This window comes from Pseudonaja textilis, chromosome 2 (genome assembly GCF_049901715.1).
Source record: "Pseudonaja textilis isolate UNSWEBS1 chromosome 2, rPseTex1.2, whole genome shotgun sequence".
In the NCBI taxonomy this organism is placed as follows: Eukaryota; Metazoa; Chordata; class Lepidosauria; order Squamata; family Elapidae; genus Pseudonaja; species Pseudonaja textilis.
The window spans coordinates 101,743,450-101,766,685 of record NC_141991.1 but is presented as its reverse complement, the minus strand read 5'-3'; the positions used below and the strand labels follow the sequence as shown (position 1 = coordinate 101,766,685).

The following is a 23,236-nucleotide window of genomic DNA, read 5'->3' as shown; positions in this document are numbered from 1 at the left end:
AGCAAGATGTTTTGATAAGGGTGCAAACAGAGGCAGTAGGAATAAAAATGTGTAAGAGAACTCCAAGCACATGTTTAGTTTCATGGATTTATAAACTCTCTGAAAACCTATTATTATAAGATACAGAGATGGGATGAGGCACTCATAATGGGACAAAAACTACTGTTTTCTTTCACAATACAAAATACTGAAAAAGATGATACAAGGAAAACCTGTATCTTGATCTTATTGTTATCATCCCAAATCAATTCACTGCAGGATTATTTCTTCAATGAAAATGGATTTAAATTTATCACACTGTTCCAATATACATTGGTAGTAGACAGGTGTTTAGGTCCATTCTAACCACCATTATACCAGCACCAAAATTTTCAAATAGAAATGCTAAAGAATATTAATTGTTGAATCTCCAGATCTATTATCCATATCCGATTAGCAACTGAAGTTGAAATCTTATATATTAATATGGCAGAAATCCTCTTGAAATAAGTGCACATTTCAAAGTGGATACACAAGGGTGTTTTGTTAGTAAGCTACTGAAGTTGGCTCAAGATGATGAATGGGATTTGCATCCACACAATGCAACCTATCTAAAGAACACCAAGTTGTGTGACTTTGCAAGAGATTCCTGCTTGACTGGAGTCACCCTGCTTTCTATTATTAGACATGGCTTTCTTCTCTTTGCAAGCATCCCAAAGCACACGTTTCTCCACTCTACTTACCAGCAAGGATCTGGAAAATACCAGTAAGGTAGAAACGTCCACCTTTAGTGAGTGTGAAGAGCTGGCAGAAGAACAGGAATAAAGACTTAACACTGAAGATGACAGAGAGTATCATCAAAGCTTGGACAGATTGCAGCCATTCTGGAAAAGAACAAATGAAAGAAAAGTCAAGGACAATATTGACCAGATAATATTTCTACTGGTGCATATACTCAGGAAATTACGGAAACATTTCCAGCTCTTCCAGCTGTAGAATTCAACCAACCATAAAAATAAATTAAGATACCTGCTTTCTTCCAAATTTTTGGAATTTATTTTTAGACCTGTTCCTTGGTTTGGTTTTTGTTGAGATAAGCAATAGTCTGAAAATATAGCATATTTTGTTTGCAAAACTATAGACATCTGATTACAAAGATAAGAGTTTGCAAAGCTCAGGTATACAAGACATATTATGAAGTGAGTACTTTCAGTTCTAGTTGGGACAGGAGAAATGAGGATTATTATGTTGCAGTCCAATACCCCAAAAGGGGCTTGTTTGGGATAGGTGAGATTAGGGGCATAAGTCTCTCCATATAAAAAAGATATATCAAGTCTTCCTAGGCATAGTTGCTGAAAGAGCTTGTAAATCCAGTCCTGAATATACAGTGAGGATCACTGGCAAATTGCTGTCACACCCTTATTGTTGCTATCATCCAGCAGCAAGAGTTGTACCTGCTAAGACATGAGCCACATCACTGATGAAATGCTAGGAAGAAGTACTGTCCCAGACTATAACAGTGGGAAAAAAAAGGGTATGCAGGAAGGCTGCAGAAGGCTATCATCAAGGCTGAGATGTCAATAAGTGGCAAACATTAATACCCCTGTCCTCTTTTCGACCTTTACAGGAGACATTGGACATTGCTGCCAAAAGGATAACAAATTTACACTATAAACTCACTCAAAGCCACCCTGGATATTTGAGTCAGAGGCTATTTGTGAGCCTCGTGGGTGGCTAAATGGCCTTGCCAAACAAACACTATAAAATGCCACAACTGTGCTGTTTTGATGCTGGAACATTTTTAAAAAGACGTTATGTAAAGCAGAGTTGACTCCGACTGGTCTAAAGAGGGAGAATGGAATTAGCTCAACTCCACGGACCACTTCTACCTATTTAAAGCTATGTGGAAATTAGCAGTTCCCACAAAAGGATCACTGGATTTGTACTAACTACTTTTTTGTGAATTCCCTTTTGCCTTTGTTTATATGATAAAACAAAATAAAGGGAAAAATAACCAAAGGTTTGATAAAATAAAATTGTACAATAGCCTTTTTAGCTCTTATTTTTATTAAGCCTAGAAAATTTAAAAAAGGACAAAACAATGATCTGCATTCATGCACATTCTCTGTAACAAACCCCATCAGGGACTTTCCATTTTTTTCCCTCCAAAAAAATGAAGCAGAAAAAAGACCCTTTAAAAATAAGATGAATCTTCTAATAGTTGAGGAGCATATGAGAGGCACATACTTTCTTATTTATTTATTTCTATCTAGGGCATCCAAAATTTCTTTGTTCTAGTTCTGTGTTCAAATTTGGCAACTTTAAGATGTGTGAACTTCAGCTCCCCAAATTCCCCAGAAAGTCCACACATCTTAAAATTTCCAAGTTTAGAAAACATCAGAATAATCCCAATAGATTTTTATACCATATGTACATCAACCTTTTTGTTTGCATCCTTTTTAACAAGACAAGAATTTGTTACTGTTCTTATCTAACGTTGCATCATTCAGTGCAAATGTCATGCATTGTACTTGTGTCATGATGCACAAAGGACAAACTTAGGACAAAATACATGCAAAAATATAACACTATTCAGGTTTGTTACAGATGCCACTACCAGTGGCACTTTGCTCTTTTTTATCCAGAAACTCAGATGTAGAAATCAGCTTTCACAAGTACAACTGTTTACTTTCTGAACTAAAAGTAATTTAAAATCTGAATTTAAAATCTAGGTGTCCAGATTAGCCTGGAGTTCCAGAAATGTGGTGAGACGCCCACACAAAACACTACAATGTGACAGCATCCAAGAGCTACAGTTCCCACATATTATACATTCCAGCAAGGCTTGATCAGTCTGTGTAAGCATTTATTCCACCTTAGCACTTTTCATATACCTTGATTCTATCCAATTCATAGGAAATCTGTTGTTGCTTTGGGAACTACACTTTGATGTGTCCTGTAACTCTAGATAGCGTTTTTCATACATAGCACAAACTACATTCTTCTAGAAGTGCCATTGCAAAAAGCTATGACTGCTGTATGTGGTACATCAGCAGACTCCATTTTTTGTCATGCTGAGCCCAAAAGGTTCACCATCATTGTTCTAGAAGAAAACTCTATGACTGTAGGACCTACTTTGACAGGGTCATATATAATGCATTTTCATACATAGTCATTCATACAAATAAACTGTAAAAATACATAATAGTGGACATATGCTTGAGCTGTTTTACATCTGTGCCCTCTTGGCTGGTTAAGGCTGACTGGGAGGGGACACATGATGGGGTTCTATTTAGGGAAGGTTCTTGAGAGAATCACATGACAACTTCAAAGGTAATAAGATAAATAAAACCTCTGGTAAGAGAAAGTGGAAAAAAGAAGCAAAAAGTAACAGCTTTGGATTACTCAGATTACTTGGTGATTTTGGAATTTTGGTTATTAGATTTTAAATGACTAAAATCAATCGGGTGGTTGTTTAAAAGTTTAAAATGGCATCACTCCTTGAAGAGTTAAAAATGGAACTTAAAAAACAGAAAGAAGATGCACAAGAGGGAAGAGGACCTTTTGGCTTCATATTTCAATTCTTAGAAATGGAGATCCTGAACTATGAGAAACAACAAGAAATGCTTGCAAAACAAGAAGGGAGGAACAAAGAAGAAGCCATCTTTAATGACCAAGCAATTCTATGTGGGGTAAAAAAGGGAAAGGGGGGAAAGAGTGAAAAACTTAAGATCTGAAAAAAACAACCAAAAAAAGAATAGCTTGAAAAGCAATTACAATACTAGGAAGAAGCAGAAGAGAGGATTACAGAAGGGAGAATTAGAGAGACAAGGGGTCAAAAAGGGGAGGGAGAAGAGGGGGAAGATGGAAAGGAAAAGAAGTTATAAAGGACAGAAACAGGATATAGAGAAACAGGGAAAATGTACAAGGAATAAAAAGGTATTTTTTTATCCCTATAGCATAGCATTGTATAACATCTGACACAACAAGCTGGACTTATTTTACTGGCATTAATACATTGGCACGTAATTCATTAATTATTGCGGTTATAAATGGCTAACATATTCTAACCATGATTATACATGAATATAATTCTTGTTATCTAAAACTGGCTGTCTTTAATCATTTGTTTAAAAAAAACTTTGTATGTACAGTTATCTTTACAACCTCTTTTTTAAAGGACTGTCCAATTTTCTTGTGCTCTTCAATCAAAGGCTAAGGACAAACATTTTTACACTGCATTCTATATTCTAAATTGATGCCTAGAAATATTAAGATGAAAAGCAGAGACACATCCATATAGTAGATCGGTGCTGAATAAGAATAAGAATAAATCTTTTGTTAGTGATGCTCTTCCCCTTATTTCCAAAACACACCAACATTCCTATCATATCATGTTTGACAGACTAAACTATAGTAATTAGTTAAGAAAACTCATTTTCCAGAAAGTTGATCCATACAAAGAAGATCATGATGATCAAAATTAGAGAGATAATATTGCTTAAGAATTTCAGTTCAGTCTCACTGTACTTTTTTTTTTTCATAAGTAAAGACCAGCTGTGTTTCTGGTGTCCAGATTAAATCTCAATTCCCACACATACAGTGTATCTCATGACTCAAGATACTTCAGCTGATTGTCCATCAGAGCATCCTGCCTATTAGAGTTTATGTTGAAACAAATGAAAGCAAATTCCAAACATAACTAAAGAGCAAAACTATGAAGATGAAGAATGCTCTAAGCAGCTTTCGTGCAAGGAATTTGGAAGTAGTGTTTTTTTTCCTGTTCCATGTCCAGTTTCTCTTCTTGTGCAATAGGATCTCAAGTATCATAATGGGTATCTCTTTGGGAAGAAAGGATATTTGCTTTATGAGTAGTCCTTGATTAGAGGCTGGTGTGGTATGAATGTGCCTGTGTGTATGTGTGTGAGAGAGATCAGGGAGATTCCTTGAGAAGATGAAAAAGTTCTGAATTGCAACATCAGGAAAAAGCTATGCCAAATTTTATGTTTCATTGTGTGGGAATTATTTTTCCATGATATGATCCCTTATAACCAGAGAAAAGGGATATATGCAACTAATGCAACAGTATGGGTGGGAAGGTTTTACACCTGCAAACAATGCTTCTAGTTGCCTCGAGACCTATGCAATCTGCCCTTTGCTACAAGTGAATCCCACAAGAGACAAACTAAGCAGACAAGTTCTTGTTACTGATCTACAAAAAAAAAAAAAAAATACAAGAATTGTACCTATTTTAAAGGAGAAACTGAACGGAATGCATTGAGAGAGGCATTCTACTGGATGCCAAACACTTGAAAGGGTTTTAATATCTTCTTTTCTAAAATAACTCAATTGCTGTTGTGGGTAAATTAAAGTACATGGTGGACATTTTACTTCAGGCCTTTCAACAAAGGAGCTCCTAAAAATGTAACTCTTAGCCATTAAGAGTTGTTAAAATGTCACTGTAGTAATACATAAAGAAAACATTTTCTTTGGTATTCTTTGGTATTTGGTAATTTTCAGATGTGTTGAATTTGCATCTACAATAATCAGCACTAACAATTCCACCAGGTTTATTGAACTAGTGCAGAGGTCTCCAAACTTGTCAACTTTAAGACTTGTGGACTTCAACTCCCAGAATTCTCCACCCAGCAAGTTTGGGGACCCCCGAACTAGTGTAACATCACTGAATACACTTGAAATGAATTAGTCATCTAATTCAACACTGAGCATGTGTCAGGCTTAAGAGTCTTGTTTTGTTTAGATCCCAGAGGTTCAAAACACACAAAACCAATAGCTGAAGAGAAAGTCATAGAGTAACTCATAAGTATTGCCAAATTATTGCCTATGATTTTGCCATCTGCACATGCAATAAAAGAATTACAGATCAGAGGTTGTGAAACGAAAGTGTGACCTGCACAAAAACTTAGAAAAAGGTGTCAGTTTGTACAAAACTGACACTTTGCATTTTTATACTACTGGGAATCAATAATCAGGAACTTTTAGAGATACATAGCATATCACAGATGGATTTATTAACACATACCTATTTTTGACCCACCCTGATCTATTTATTTTGTATTTTATGCATGCAAACTCTTGACTTCAATATTACTTTTGCCAGGCCCCATTCCTTTAAAATTGGTTTGAAGGTGCTCTACAATCATTTTCTTTTCTCCTGCCTTAGAACGCTGAAAACCAGGGTTAAAAATTAAAAATTCTTCTGACATGCACAAACAAAAAATATTACTAAAATCATTCTTCATAAAAAAAAGTAAGGAACATTGCTTGCACATTCTCATCTTCATCTGTAGTTTAAGATATGTTCTTTCTTTGCTCATGTGGAGAAAGATCCCAGAGACGTCCAATGAAGTAGCTGAAAAGATGTCAAGCCATCTTTTCCCTTGGAAGGCCTTTAAGCAAGGAATTGAGTTAAGACAAGAATACTTGCAAACAGATGAAAATATTTTTGCTAAATTATTCAGAATGAGTTAATGGCAGTTTGACTAGGATTATTTCCTAATTTTAAATCAAAATGACTACCATCATTTCCCCCCATTTATGAAATATCCTTATTGTCAATTTGCATGGGGAGGGCGCTCAGGTCTCCAAGCTGCAAATAAGGAAAAAAAAATAGGTGTTTTTCTCAGTTTATTGTTAATTTAGAAAAATCCCACTAAAGAATGAGCTTTCGATCACCAGATTACTTGTAGTGGATCACAGAGGTTCAGCAGTATTTCCTACAAAGGCTGACCAGGTGCCAATGGAGAATCTATAAAGCAGGACAGCCTCTTGTTCGCATGGCATGATGAAAGCAGACTGTTCACTTTTCACTGTAACTTTTTTTAATTTGTGCAACATCATTTTTAAAATTCCAGGGCAGAACTGTACACTGACTTTTCCAAGAGTGTATTACACCACTTCTCTAAAAGCACCATAGAAATGATCTATAAAATTTTGTTGGGCCACAGAGAAATCTCACCCGCAGAGCAACCCCTCAAAGCAATTAATCCAGGCTGCGCAGAAACACAAGGCTGCTCAGCCCACATGGCCCCCGGGAAACCCCCCCCGCCCGCCCACTCACTCCTTACCCTGGCAAACTTGTCTGCTAAGTTGCTATTTTTCCTTTTTCCGACCATCATCTGTTCTGCTGTGCCGGAAGACCTAGATTAGCTAGGAAGTAGGAAATGGTTGGATTTCTTGCTTTCTAGCTAAGCACAGCCGAACCTCCCTTAGGACTGAAGGTTTGTTTGCAAGCAAATTCAGTGCAAACTCACGGCAAGCAAATTTGAGAGACTGAGCTAGCCGATGGCAGATAGATCACTGAATGATTCTGTGAGCAACTCAATCTGCCTGCTTTATCTGATTTTGGATAAAAGTTGCTTTTTTAAATAAAAAAATTCAATATTTACATGCATGGTATGTCAGTTAATTTTATGAGTTTGCTTACAAGCAAATTTTATGTGACAGACTGAGCTAGCCGATGGCAGATAGATTTCTGAATGAATCTGTGATTCTGTGAGCAACTCAATCTGCCCACCTGCTTTGCCTGATTTTGGGTAAAAGTTGCTTTTTATATAAAAAATTCAATATTTATATAAATATTTATAATATTTACATACAAGCCATGCCCAGGCAGTCACACGACCAAGCCACACCCAAAAATTAGGCCATGCCCACAGAACCAGTTAGCGGTCCCTGGGATTTAAAATTATGAGTTTGGTGGTCCCTGAGGTCCAAAAGGTTGGCAGCCCCTGGCCTAAAGCATGTGACTTTTTATAGCATACCCACTTATCAATCTACTGTAAATCTCAACTTTTCTTCATGATCAATCAATATTAAGATTTCTCTGAATTTGTCTTTTGTGGGCCATGTTAATGTCTCTTTTCTACTTCTAATGTACACAATTAAAGTAAAATAGAAAAAAACATCAAAATATGAAAGAAAATTACAAGAAACTGAAAATATCTAACATGGGGAAATAATTAGAGATTTGTCAAGCAGCTCCCAAGCAAATCAAGGCTCGGTTTGGTTATGACTTAAATGAGAATTTCAGTGTTGTAGACTAGAGTGGAAAGTAGGAAAATAATATCCTGAAAGGAGGCAATGGGCAAACCACATTTATGCTGCTGCCGAAAAGGCATGAACATTCACATATTGTAAGTCACTAGGAGTTAAGCCTAATTCATGGGTTCATTACTTACTTTCTATGTTAAGAGGGAAGACAGAGAAAACAGATCAGTTCATACATGATATTTATACCATCTTCCTCAGTTTCCAAAAACACATAATATGGCCTTCTGAATATCTTATATTGACCCCAAATCATCAGGTAAAATGTCAACATGTGCAACCTACAGTCTGTGAAAAGAATTCTGCCCGCATAACTTCCTGACTTTTTGAGTATCTTTGCCTCCAAGCAGATGAATATGAGGGGGAAATCCAGTGCTTTGGAAAGATATCAGCACTGACTTAAACTCCACTGGAACTTGAAGCAAGCACTTCATGTAGAAAACCTGAAAATGTTAAAGAGTTGAAACAGTTTGGTATGATGAAATAAGCCAGAATACCCACCAGCGCTGTGAGAAATGGATCAATTACAGAAAGAACATGGTTATAGGTATTGCGACTCAAGGTGGTGAAATAGTTTCCTGAATTGAAAGGGGAAATTCCTTTCCTATACTGTATGTTTAAATGAAATGAATGAAACAGACGCCAAACTTAACAATATTATATTCTCAATAAACTAGCATGCCTTACCATTCTCTACTTGTGCAAAGTAGACTAGTGCCACAGAGGTAAATGAGAGTGGATGCTGAACAGTATAAATATGGGAGTTTCCTGTACAGATCCACATTTTCAGCAGAAGGGCTTTTGCTAGTTTGTTTTGTGAGTTACAAAGAAACAAAAAAAAAACATGGTTCTTTCTCAACACTTATGCAATGAAACAGAAGTGCTATCTTCTTGTTCCATTTATCACCATGGAGTACCAGGCTCTAAATTGTCACCCATGTTGAAGACAGTACTTGCTGGAAAATACCAAGCCAGTTTTTTCACAAGAGAGGGAGAAAATAAAGAATGACGAAGAATTCAGTTTGATGTTTTTCCTTGGCAACTATGCTACAGTGTATGCCTATGAATGCAAACAACCTTAGCTTGCAAAGTTCAACAGGAGTAATACTGCAAGCACACATCTACATGGTTCAGTCACTTAATCAATTTTCTCCTAACAGCCTTTCCAGACGAGGTGCTTCCTCACATCTTGTTCTGTAGCTCCCATCCTTCACTGTCCTCATGATTTGCAAACAATAGGGTGCACTTTGTAGGGGCATTAGATTTAGAAATGTTATCTCCCAAGAAATGACAAATATTCCAAGAAGAAAGGGATCTGGAGAAGTTTGGCATTTCGACATCTTCCTCAAATGTTTCTTTAACAGTTCCTTACGAAACTTCAAAATCGCTCACTGAAAGTTTTGTAGTTGCAATAATCCTTTTTAAAGATTATAATAGGCAGGGCAGCCAGAATTGAATTCTAGAGCTCTTCTTGCAGCAATGACCATGCAATAGGTAGCAATTTAACAGAAGATACCACACAGAGAAAGCTCCAGTAACTCCACCAGCACTACCAGCACTGGGTAGAAAGCAGAGGCTTCTTATGAATATGGAAAAAATGACTGGTCTAAACCATTAGTAGGGCACTCCAGAAAACAGATTGAGCCAAGAACAAGTAATGTGAATATAGACTAATATGTAAAGAACAATACAAGATCTTTTCAAACTACAGTATATGCTGACCCGAGTCACTGCAAGTGGGACAGCCTATACATTTGATTTACTAACAAGTAAATAAAGAAATATGCTGTATCATAAATAGTTGCCTCTCCAATGATTTCTGCACTAGGAAAAGCCTCACCATCCCAATTTCGGCATATCTGGCTCCTACTATATGCACAGAATCAATAAGAAAATTGGAAACTTCAAAGTCTTTCAGAAATAAGACTTTACATTTTCAAAGATCAGAACTTTGTTTCATTTCATGAAAAACCTACCTTGTTGTATACCAAGGTGAGGAAAGGGGAGGGGAACAGAAGGACAAATCTCATTTCAATATTGGCTATCCTTGGATATTTGTATTATCCAACTTTGATCCAATCTCCAACTTTCCTTTTTTGGCTTGCAGGTTCAGAGTGCTCTGAATGAAGTGGATTATCTGCACCATTTTCAGTCTGTGTTCAGGCTGGAGTAGAGCACTGAAACAGAATTGATCATGCTGGCTGATGAGCTTTGGAGGGTTTAGGATGGGGGTAGTGTAACTCTCCTGACTCTCTCAGCAGTTTCTGTATCACCATCCATTGTATCCTCTTGGACCAGCTCCAGAGACTGAGAGCACCATTTTGTGGGTGTTCTTATTTCTCTAATTGGTGATGGTGGGCAAGAAGAGATTGAACTCTAGTCTCCTGCAATGTAAGAACTTGAGTCCCACTCCTCTTTTAACACCTTCATGAGACCGCTGGGTATGGTAATCTAGTGGCATAGGGTATGGTTATCCATGCCTGCCGGGGTAGGTAAAGCTGATCTAGGTCATCCCCCACTGGGGTGTGGTAAGTTTTTATCTTTGATTCTGTATGGGGTTACATTCTTTTGGACTGAGTTGGTACCCAGTTTGGGAGTACTCTTGGATTCATGGCTTTTGCTAGATGAACATGTGGAAGCCATGGCTGGTGGGAGGAGGGGTCCTGCATCCATTTTGTGTGCCAAATGCACCCTTTTCTGGACCAGGAAATGTTGTACATGGTCACTCATGCCCTAGTTACTTCCCCTTTGGTTTACTGCAATGCACTTTACATGGAGCTTCCTTTGAAGACCACTCAGAAGTTCCAGCTGGTCCTGAATGCAACAGCACAGACAGTATTGGGTGTTCATAGGTTCCTCCATGTTGTACCTCTATTGTGCAAGCTGTTTCCTCTCGGAAACAATTTTCCCAGTTTCCTCTCGGGTGCAATTCAAGGTGCTGTTTTATCACCTTTAAATCCCTGCACAGCACAGGATAATCTTACATGGTTATTTGAAGGACTGCATTTCTGCTTGCCCCACTGGATCAAGATAAGATAGGCATGCTCCAGAGCCTTTCCCTGAAATCCTGCCATTTAATGGGACTTTGGAAGCATGCATTTTTCATGGTTTCTCCTACCCTATGGAACACCCCCTCCCCAAGATATTCAGAAGCCCCTTCCCCCCACTGTTTTAGACTTTTGGAAGGCCATAAAGATCTAGATGTTTACCAAAAAGCTGGGCTGGGCTGGGCTGGGACAGGAAGAATGGGATTAGCATAATTGGAGCATTCTGGAGGTATCCTAAGGGGATGACTGAGGCACAAGGTTTTGGTTTGACAGTTTAACCATTTTATTGTTTTATAGTTGCTTTATACTCACTGTACTGGTTTTACAGTTGTTACAGAGTTTCTCAGAGTTGTTCGGCAGCCATATAAATCTTTTAAATAAATCAATAAGATATGTCATCTGAAAAATGGCATCTGGCCTTGACCATCAGCTCATTATTCCAGGCATCCTTTGACTTTATGGCACTACTTTCAATGGTACTGCTTCAACGGAGAAACTAACCAGTAATCCTTTGATATACAAGTGGGACACCATCCTAAATTCCTGAGATAAGTCTTAAATGAAGAATGCCTGGCAAGGCAAGCTGAAACTATGATGAGTGCAACATTTGAACTGACAATTATGATTTATTTATTTATTTATTTGCCAGCCATCTCGCAGCTCAGGCAACTCTTGAGTAGCAAATAACTGGCCAGTTAAACTGAAGAATGAATGTCAGTGGTAAAAATGTACCAAAATCAAACAGGCATGTTCCAGACAAGATGATATGCTAGGTGACATTGTAAAAAAAAAAAAAGTATGAATGCAAAAGTTATGTTTTTTTGCCAATTTAAAAATGGGTACCAAAAACATAAACAAACATAAATAAATGAATACTACTGTGATGTCTGATTATTCAGGAAATAATCACATCTTTGACACTGTTACTGAACAAAATATTTCAGCAGATGGCAACATCTAGCAGATTTTAAGAGAATGTGAGAACTGTAACTGGATATCTTGAAAGGACTCAACTTGACTGACTTTTTTAAAAAACATTGACCATATAGTATAATATGAATCTATGTGAATTAGATTTAAAATTTATATTACATACACTGCTTTGATAAATTTTCTCTGGGGACTTTTTTGCCCACTTTACATACCCTTAAGTTTAGATACTGTTACCTTAAATTATTTCATCATCTTTGAGAACCATAATTTCTAAGGATGATCACAGTCAAACACTCCATTTGTCCCCTCAAAAGAAAACAGCATTATTTAAGAGGAAAATTGGCAAATTATGCTAGGTAAATGTAAAGCAGGCATCAATCATATATTCTGCTATGTGGTTAGTAATTCAAGCAGGCATATCTGCAAAGCTATTAATAATTCTTCACTCACTGATATGTATATGTAAAATAAAAAAAATAAACTTGGGGGGGGGATAATTCTAGAGCTAGCTTGCTGTAGTGGTGAACACACTACACCAAAAACAGGTAAAAAAATGGAAGACCATGAGCTCTAGTCCTGCCTTAGGCTCAAAGCCTGGGAGATTTGGGGTTAGTCCAGGGTGTCAAACTGGATTTTTTTGAGGGCCGGATCAGCACACTAGTTCTCCTCTGTGGGCCAGCCAGGGGAGATGGGAAGGATGCCTCCTGCAGCACTTTGCTCGCCAAAACAGGGCAGAGGAGAGCACACAGGGTCTCCTGCATCCCAGTTTGGCTGCCAGAGGCACTGCGGGCCGGTCCTTCACTATTTCCAGGCTGACCCCACGGGCCAGATTTAAGCATCCCGTGGGCTGGATCCAGCCCACAGGCCTGGAGTTTGACACCACTGAGTCTTTCAGTCCTGAGCAGAAGGCAATACAACAAACAACTTCTGAAAAAGCTTGCCAAGAAAACTGTAGAGTCTAATCCAAGCAGTCACCAGAAGTCAGTACTGACTAAAAGCACACTCATGCATGCACCCGCTCACATCATTCTACTAAGTTCCTGAGCAAACCATGCCAATTAAGGTAAGATGTAGTTGGGAAAATATAGTAATACATGTCCTGCCAGGTGCTATTGATATTTACAGAGCTATTGAGCAGCATCAGCACACAATTCCATTGTATGGACTTACAAGTAAGGGACATTTTTTTTTAAGTACTCCATCCCCTTTCTGCCACCGTAAACACAGACAATGGCTTAAAAGGGTTTCATTTGTCCCACATAGCAGCAAATAAAATTTAAAATTAGCCTTTTATTTGAAAAGCAGATAAAACAATCAAAGCTACAGCCCTTAGGTTTTCAGCAAAAATCTGAGCAACCAGGTCTACTGCATGAAGGCTTACAGAAAAGAATCCAAAGAAATTTCTAAGTTTCAAAACTGAACTACATGGCTCTGCCCATTGGCCAGCGCCTCTTCAAAAACTACAAGCAAACTTCTGTAATGAGGATATCTAAAAGATTAATCATTGCATCCATCTACAGATCCATGGAAGAAATAGAAATCTTCAGGTAGCAATATCTAATGATATTACCTGCAGTCAGTTAGGAACATTGAACATAGTTTGTATTCAGAATAAGGATAAGGAGCCCTATAACAAAGAAGGTCTGGATGGACTGCCTTGGGATGCATTTGCGTAGAAAATATGTTGGCTCAACTACATCTACTAGCAGCCCCAAACCAATAGGGAAAGATGTAAAGAATTTAGTTCAGCAACATATGGAACCACACAAGTTTCCCATTCTTGGTATATAAGATTTGGCAGTGAGTGTACTGGGAGGAGGGACAGGAATTGACCCCAAAGGAGGAGTTGTAAGAACATGGTGTTGCATATAGTTCTCTCTCTGTTTCAATCCATTCTATTCTAAGAGATATCCAAAATAAAAATGTATCCAAAATAAAAATCAAATACTTCCTGGTGGTTGTCCTTTGGGACACGTCCTGCACATTTGCAAAATGTTGAATTCTCCCTTGTGTAACCTTCTGTTACTAAGAGCAAAACATTCCTTCATCTTTCTCAGCTGTGCACACAATATTACTCCTTCCCCCAATGTGGAGGGCTCATTAAATATAAAAGGGTTGAAGGGCTCATTTAATATACCGTAAAAAGGTTTTATTTGAAATTAAACAGTGCCCACTACACCCATGACTTCAAAATCTGTAGTCCTGCATACATTCAAGCTGCACAAAAAGGAATGTTACTGAATGCGGATTAGAAACTTTCAGATTTAACATATAAAACCACTACATTGTTACAGAGATGTGTCCAGGTACTTGCATACTTATTAGGGGATAACAAAGCATCCTTTCCATTCACTCCAAAGAGGAACACTGATCATTGCTGCTTTCAGTGAACATTGCAACTGAAATGGGAACATTACAGAATATCCCAACCTTACCAGACAAAAGATTGATCATGGAATAAATAATTTGGAATATATAGAAACACACACTTGCCAGTTGTCTGCAACTCATTAAAGCAGACTGTCTGAATGAGTTGGAAACAGATGCTGTATTTATATGCCTGCATAATCTGAACCACTGAGTAGAAAGCATTAGACAGCCTATCAGCTATTCTTTATATCTGTGTGGGTCTGCAATTAAAAAAATAGACTGGGCAAAGTAATCCACCAATTCAATATGCTCATGCTGACATTCACTACTATGGAACCAAGGATTTAGAAAGAGATGTTGCCCTTGACAATGGAACTCAGTTAATGGGGACATTAACAAATGTTGTTCCAGCAACTTTTAACACAAAGAGCTAGCCCCAATTCTGGTCACCTTCCAGAAACTTCTCAAAATGAGCTTTTCTGGAGGGAATTTGAGGGCTGATGCCAGATGCTTTATGTTTGTCTATTTTGACTGCTGGTTTTATTTTATAACATTTTCATTGTTACTGTCATTTTTAATTTATACCGTGAATCAATGAGTTTGTATATCATTGCAGTAGGATATAGTAATGCGGTATAAAAACAAACAAAAATAGACTATACAATCTTGAGTTTTTGCCCCACTGTATCATTGTAAAATACTAAATTATTGTCTTACACAGCAGCTTTCTCCAGTGCTGTGTCCTAGTGATGCATCAGATCAGCTCTTCTCAGAATAAGCAGCCAACAAGATCAATGTTCATATTGTAGAAGCACTATTGAATTGAAGTCCAATACAACAAGCTGGGAGAGGCTATTAAATGTGAACATTACTTGGTTGTAAGATGATGCATAGTTATCTTCTGAGAATTATCACAATTCCAAAACACTTTATACTAAGAACTTGGCTGAATTTTCCTGCATGTGGGGCTCCATGTCCAAGCTACAAATGCTTTTTGAACTCCTTTCATCAATTTATCTCATAATTCTAGTCCAATTCAGCAAGTGGGCAAAAGACTAGGGGAAACTGAAATAGAAGCAAAAGATGGAACACCATTATTTTGTCTGCAATTTTACCTCTCTTTCATAATCCAGCAGTTTTTAATATCCAATCTTGAACTTTTGTTTTTGATGTCTAGTATTATCTTAAAGGAATTTTAGGCTAATGACCTCAGGGAGAAATTCTAATACATTTCAACTTCCACAATTTAGATCTAAAGTCACATGATCCCTCACAATTGCTCCAATTGGTTAGGGTAGACCTTATCTGATGTCCCCAGCTCCTGTAAAAATGTACTAAAAGTAGCCAAAGTTGTAGCAGTTTCTATTTTTCCTGCTTGCATGACTTGGAGTTTCAGGAACAGAAAAAATAATAAGCATGGGATACATTCAAAACAATTAATTCATTTCCAAATATTTTCACAGGCTCAGAGTTTAAAAATGTATGTAAAGAAAGTTTCTGCATCTTCAAAGGAAGGAAACATTATGGTTTCATTCTAGTATACTGTTGCAATTCAGTATTTCTTTTGAACAGAGAACAAATTAGCATAGATCAAACTGCTTACAATTCACCTCCCTGAATATTGTCCCAGAGGGATTATTTAAAAAAAAACATTTGCAAGAAATATCAATCTACACTTGGTGACTGTAATGTGGGCAGTGGGGGGGGGAACACTTTTCCTTTTTATCATCAAAAAGTCTATTTATCCTATGGGGGAGACTTAGAAGTATTTATTTCCTTTCCTCTTGGGGTTGTGTAATTGAGAAGACAGTTTTTCTAATTAGAAAAACAGAACATCAAAAAAGATAAGTGTTCCTCCAACTCCTCCTCTCCCAGTGGTGATAACTTCGGCTGAAACTACTCTGAATACAATGAAAAACAAAAAAGCATCTACCCAAAGCAGCAATTCAGAGATCCAAATAACTACGTCTCACCTCAAATTTGCAACAAAGAATTTGATGCTCCCTGAGAGGAAACTGAAAGAATATTCTAAGTGAGAAACACTGAAACATTTTTGTCAACAATATCCAAGAACTAAGTGGCATAGTGGCCAAGAAATGTCATATATGACGCTGGATAGAGTATATAGCTGTTGAGAGAATAACCATCTATAGGCAATGAATTATCTGTACAGAGCAAATAAAAAAGGATTCAGATTGGAGTGTTATTTCTTTTTGAGAAAAGCTGTTACCATAATAATCCTAGGTTTAAAATGCTATGGGGGGGATGTAATAATGCTTTTATTTTATGTAATCAATACTTTTTAATTTAACATAGAGAAAAGCACTTTTACACTCAGGCAGGAAAAACCAAAGGTACAAGTACAGATTAGATGAAATCTGGCTCAAAAATAGTAACTTATGAGCAGGATCTTGGAGTGCTAGGTGAATGATCACTTAAATATGAGTCAGCAATAGGCGGCAAGCAGCCAAAGAAGCTAATACAATCCTTGGTTATATAAACAAGAGGCATAGAATAAAAATAATGTGAAGTATTAGTACCACTTTATAAAGCCTTAGTAAGACCACACCCAGAATATTGCATCCAGTTTTGGTCACCACATTACAAAAAATGTGTTGAGACTTTGGAAAAAGTACAAAGAAGAACAACTGATTAAAGATCTGGAGACAAAAATATATAAAGAACCATTGTAGGATTTGGATTTGGCTAATTTAAAGAAAAGAAGTAGTGGGGACATGATAGCAGTATTCCAGTATTTGAGAGGCTACCACAAAAGGGGAGGAGGTTTGACTAACTTTCCAAGTACCAGAGAGCAGGAAAAGAAACAATGGACGGAAACTAATCAAGGAAAGAAGCAACCTGGAATTAAGGAACCTGGAAACTTCCTAACAGTGAGGACAATTAACCAGTGGAACAGCCTCCCTCCAGAAGTTCTAGGTGCTTCATCACTGAGGTTTTTAAGAAGAGACTAGACAGTCATTTGTAAAATGGAATAGGGTCTTCTGTTTGAGCAGGGGATTGGACCAGAAGACATCAAAGATCCCTTCCAGCTGTATTCTGATTGATTGATTATCCAACATCACACAGTTGCAACTTACAAAATGCAAGCAGTTTGTTGGCCAAAACCACATGTCCACTTAATTCAGTGGTTCACACTGAATGTGAGCCCTTTCAAATACCCTTAGAAAACTCATGACAGGGTCTTATGGAAAATAAGCCATGCTCTTGATTGGGAAGCAAAATGGGACCACCCAAAAAACAAGACAAAATCAAAGGACTTCCTAGCTACACAGAAGATGAATTTTCAAAGTAAAAGGCCTGACAAGGACCTATGACCAAAACACTGAGGCTGATGACAGAAGAAGGGAATCCATAAGCTGCAGCAACAGATATTAACAAATTATATACAGGAATTTTAACAAAGATTTAGTCAAACAATCAAAGACCAACCTAAAAGAAAACTCATACATGATTTTCCTTAATGCAGGCCCAGTTTTATCTTTATTTAGTACATCTTACACATTGATTCAAAAGTCCCATTTTTTGTAGTATTTACCTTTCAATAAGCAAGCATAGGATTGCAGCCTTAGTGACCCTAACATTTATTCATGTGTATAACACTACTGCCTATGGAATATCTCTGCCTACAAATATCTATTCATAGATTAAAAACCATGGTGTAGCATAACATAAGGTAATATGTAGGCTGGGCTTATATATAGGTGTTACTGTATTGATTCACTGTTGCATATTCCAAAGGTTAAAGAAATATCCAGTTTTGTGGCTAGATTAAGGAAGCAGGACAGAGTCAATATTCTACACATAAGGTATTAAAAATCAACCATTACTAGATTAACCACTCACTTCATGCAGAATGGTTTGATGGACAAACCAAGTAACATACGATGAGCACCCATTTCTTTAATAGACGTCTGACAATCAATTTAGTACAAAATGGGAAGGAACAATGCAAATTATATATTCATTCAGAAATGGAGCTAAATATCTAGATAGCATTAATGAGCCAAGGTTGTCTAAAAGCCTGGCAAGATGATGGGGAAACAGGGTACACATTCGAGCAGAAATGGAGGTAAATCGTGAAATCCTGTCTAAACTGCTTCCAGTATTAGTAGGTCACACTGTTTCAAATGTAATACTGGAGTAAAAAAAAGAGATGAAAGAGACATATTTTAAAAGAAAGCCACGCTCATGAAAAATCTCACCATTTGTGGATGAAGTTGTGCAACGAAATGGAGACATAGGAATGGTGCAGTTCAGCCAAAGGTCTGCCCTGTGTCCGTTCCCAACGAGCCATTGCTGAAAAAGAATGAATGGTTTATCAGTTTGGAACAGTTGATGAAGAGTTTGGAAGGGGGTAGAACTTAAATGTTGCCTTCCAAGTTAAAGTAGTTAAGCCAGTCAAGACTGCTTAAGGCAGGCCTGTCAAACTCGTAGCCCACAGGGTCGGATGCATCAAGCACTGGCCACGCCCGGTTTAGCAAAGGGGGGAAAAGTCACGATACATCATGTGATGCCACCATGACAACACAGGTTTGACACCCCTGGCTTAAGGAATGAAAGCAATTAAAAGACCCTCTTTAAGATTAATGCATCAGCAAAGGCTTCTTTTCAACAGTGAGTGTAGAAATACACATCCTTCTTTACATTAGCTGAGAGAAGACCTTTCTTTGTGCTTTGATTCCTTTGACCGTGTTACAAAGAGCCTTCAAAAGAAAGGCAAAAAGCCAAAATAAAATATCTCATTTTTTTTTTCAAAGCTTTGCCAAATTTCATGGGAGGAAATTTTATTCTCTTCAATCTTCTTTTCCCAATGACAGAGCACAGATAATTATTCTGGAGCAGAATACCAATAAAACACATGGCAGCTAACACAATCAGCTATCTTGGAGAATTGGCACATCTGCAGTGCCAGGACTAGAAAATCTAGTTCCTCCAGATGGTGCTCAACAACTACCCCAGCATCGGCCATGGAAACTGGAACTGCTGGAAATTGTCATTCAAGTAACAGTTGGAAGGCCACTAGTTGCTATCCCTTTAAAAAAAAAAACATAAAATTGTGGCTCTTAGCCACTTTCAATAGTCTGGAAATTTTTCTGTGGTTACTCAGTAAGAGGAAATTTTTCCTGAATCATTCCCAGTGTAGAGACAGACCCACATTTAATTGGCCTCTATGCTTAAAATGTTGGTGTATTTAATTTAGCTAACAGATTCCCCCAAAGGCTATTATATTCTCCAATACATATAAATACTACAGTTAGCATAGCAAAAGTTATGAGAATATCAATAACTCTGTTGTGTTTGCAATATAATTTCACATTAAATTTAGAATAAACAGGTAGGTTTTAATCTATTTTAATAGATGGGGCGGATATATCTCATAAAGAAGCTGTGAATTAATTGCACAATGGAGCACTAGGTGCAGGCAATAAAAACAGGCAGGATAGTTTACTTACACTGACAATTGTAGAAACGAAGAGAAGAACAAGCACCGAGATATGGAGCACAATGATTCCCAACAACAAAAGGAGCATTTTGGCAAAAGTGTTCAGTAGATCTGGAAAGGGGGAAAATACCTTTTAAGCAGAGGTGAAAATGTTTACTCATGGATGAGGTTAACCGTTAGGCAAACCTGAATTTAAAAAATGAACAGCAGAGGGTGCCTCTGAGACAGAACATAGCAATGTTTTAAGGCGCTCCTCTCTGTTTGATCACTTAAAGAAATTCACCAAATGTGTTTTTGTTTTATGCAGAATGAAGCTAAGAATATGCATGAAAGTGGGAGAGTTTCCAACTTCTTAACTAGGAGCTTTAAGTATAAAACAAACAGCATTAATTCTGTGTGTCTGAATGTGATTGTTTGGAGCAGTACAGGCTAAGATTTGAAATAATTCAAATTTTGGAGGAGGGGGTTTGAGGACTTTCACTGCAACCACATGGTAACTAACACTTGCAGAAACTGCAAGAAAAAGGATGCCACATTCACTATCAAACAATCCATAAAATACACACAAACTTTCCGTCCCTGAATTTGATTCCCTTTTTTCTTCTTTCCAGATTTGGAAAAGTTATGGTGACACCTGGTTTGCTGAGCCTAAATGCCATCACGTTCCTCAAAGTTTCTCTTCAGCCTACAGGAGAGCTCTCCTCTAAAAAGAGCCAGCAGACAAAAATCTCTTTTCTGAGGGTGCAACTCGAATCGTGTCAAAGGGAGAAAAGTCTAAAAGTGGGAAAACAGTGCCACGCTTGGACTAGACCTCGGAGATTGGCTGAGGTACTTTAGGAGGAAGGGAATGGAAACTTGCCACAAAGTCACCATTCTCCTTTAAATCATCAGCATCTGCAAACCAATAAACCACCAATCCCTCAAATTCACAGTCCAGCTACAGATGATGAAATAAACCTGACAATTATCAGGAGAGGGTGGGGAGAGATATTTTTCAAGCTTATATAGTATTGGGCAGGATAGAATAAGGGAGGGAGAACCGGATAAAATCCTAAAAGTTAAAAAAAGCAACAACTGAGTGGGGTTTTGTGAACTCAAGAAAATTGGTTGTGGGGTGGGGGAGCTTGAGAACCTTATGAACTTGATCTAGGTGGGAAAAACCTCTCCCTGTATTTAATACAAACTAGGAAAAAGGGAAACCACTACCGCAACCCCGCAAACACACACCACACTTCAATCTACCAATGGACTGCAAGGAGGAACTGAATTCCAGGCAGCGGGAAAGGAGGGGGGGTGGAGAGATTTACGTGCTCAAATATTTCAACCCGTTTCTAATTATATCAGGGCCGGCATTATTTAGAGCGGCTAGTTTTCAAACGGGAATTTATATTAAGATCTGAAAAATCCCGAACCAGAACCAAACTTGTCTGCCGAGGTCCGGATAAGCTGAAAAGGGTCTTTCCCGCTCCCCACCTCTCCCAATGATTGCGCAACTTAGCCCGTTTAAGATTCAGGGAGGAGTAATGGCAGACGTGGATTTGCGCTTTTCGTACAATAAAAGTGCCGGGGCAAGGAGGGAGATTTAGAACAGACCCACCCACCCCCTCCTCCTCCACCCAGAATTGAGTTTGCGTGTCAATTCCCCGTCCCACAAGAAGAATGGAGTTGGAAATGAAGCGGCCTACTTACTCCGCTGCAATTCGTTTTAATTTCTGCCGGGTGTTTTTCTGCCGCTCGCTCTTTACCACCGGGGGGGTGTGGGGGAAAAAAAAGGGAACCCCCAAAAGAGGAAAGTCCGAGAAAGTGGCTGCCCGCGTTTTTTCTCGCCGAAGACGAGGGGCGTGAACTTAAAAACGTTTCGCCTTCTAGAGGAACAACGCCCCAATCACGGTGGGGCGCCTAGCGGGCTGTGTATGTGTAGCACGCCGACGGCCAGGCAAACCTGCAAGCTGGCTGTGCCCCAGCTATAAATACTTTCTCGAGGAGAAGGGGATGAGTTGCCGGGCCCTTCTTTAATGCAGCGGCTCTCGGGTGCTTGCGGCGCCTGCAACTGACCGGAGGAGAACGAGCTTTCCGCGAAACTTGTATTTCTCTTGCAACTCCAACAAACTCTCCCTTTTTATGAGCCCCGTCTTAATTCGGGAGAGGGAATAACAGGCGAGTCACGTATAGAGAGCTACGCGCGCCTCATCAGCGCAGGTGCCACCTTTCCATGACGGATATTCCTCACTTCAGTCCCAGCAAACTCCCTTTCCTTCCCCATCTGGTCCCCCGAAAGCGATTCTTCCCCGCCCCGTTAAAAGAGAACACCCTCTGATTTCCATTATCCTCGCCGCCGAGGGAAATCTGGAGGGGATCATAAGAAGCCTTCGGAAGGATGCGCAAAGACGCCTTCTCTGAGCTTGGTGGCGAGTTATTTCGGAGCACAGAGGCGCCAAGGATTGCAGAGAATGCACATCACACCACGTTTCCCAGAAGCGCTGGTTGCCTATAGTGCGCCTACTTCACACATTCGCTTGACACACAGAGTACCCTCTTAGCAACTCCAGCGGGAACTTGTAAGATTACTTCCCTTGTCCCACAGGTAATAGTCCTTGATTCCTTATCGTGGGTGATGCCTTCCACCACCCACGAGGCTTTCAAACCGCTCTCTTCCCCTCCCACGTTCTGGCTTCCCCTGGCCCAGAACCGGGAGGTCTGCGGGCGGCGCACCTCCCTCGCAAACTCTCATATGAAGTTGTCCGCCTGAGACTAATTTCCTTGTGCAAGAGTCCTTTTTCTCTCTCTCGAAGACTTTCGAACAGCGCTGGTACTGTATAGAAACGGGGCGGGACCAAGCCATTGATAACTGTCCAGCGAGTTTCTGTGCTGCAGCCCCCTCCCCCAATCCCAAATAAGAGACTGAGAGACTGATCTGGATTAGAAAAAAACACACAGGTGTTTCAGGATTGTGTGATATCCCGAAAAACTTCCGACTCCCTAAGTCTCCCGAGAAGCGAACCTGTAGAAAAGTCTACCCTAGACCTGCGTAAAGATAATAATAACTTACCAAGGCTGAAAAACCGCGCGCTTCCTTTGCAGTATTCCCTAAAACAAGAGTACCCAGTGGTTTAAACTCCAGGAACCGAGTCCCGCCTAACCAAAGCCGTCGCAAACCACTCCGGGATATATCAGCGAATGGGACGAGCCCCAGCTGTTTGCAATCCCTTTACTGCTAGCGCAGATCTCGTGCTTACTCGGTTTATTCGGCCCCCGTTCCAACGCCCAGATATGTCATGGTGGCCTGAGAGAGAACACCCTGAACTATTTAAAGGGGCAGCGCCTCTATCTTTATCCCCCAGCAAGGAACACAGCAAGCACGCAGAACTTACGG

General features: G+C 39.0%; 1 protein-coding gene across 2 annotated transcripts in view; it reads right to left on the bottom strand.

The window, feature by feature from the left end:
• Positions 1-23,079, bottom strand: part of PMP22 (peripheral myelin protein 22) — a 28,690-nt gene extending 5,611 nt beyond the window's left edge. The window contains exons 1-4 of one of the 2 annotated variants that reach the window (XM_026702143.2): positions 22,913-23,079; positions 19,874-19,974; positions 18,623-18,716; positions 723-863 (exon numbers count right to left, since the gene is read on the bottom strand). In XM_026702143.2, the coding sequence (XP_026557928.1) occupies positions 723-863; positions 18,623-18,716; positions 19,874-19,951 (313 nt within the window). In that variant the 5' untranslated portion in view covers positions 19,952-19,974; positions 22,913-23,079. Of the gene's footprint in view, positions 1-722; positions 864-18,622; positions 18,717-19,873; positions 19,975-21,552; positions 21,779-22,912 lie in introns of those variants that run through there. The other variant, XM_026702144.2, reaches the window with a different exon arrangement.
• Between the last annotated feature and the right edge of the window lie 157 nt (positions 23,080-23,236).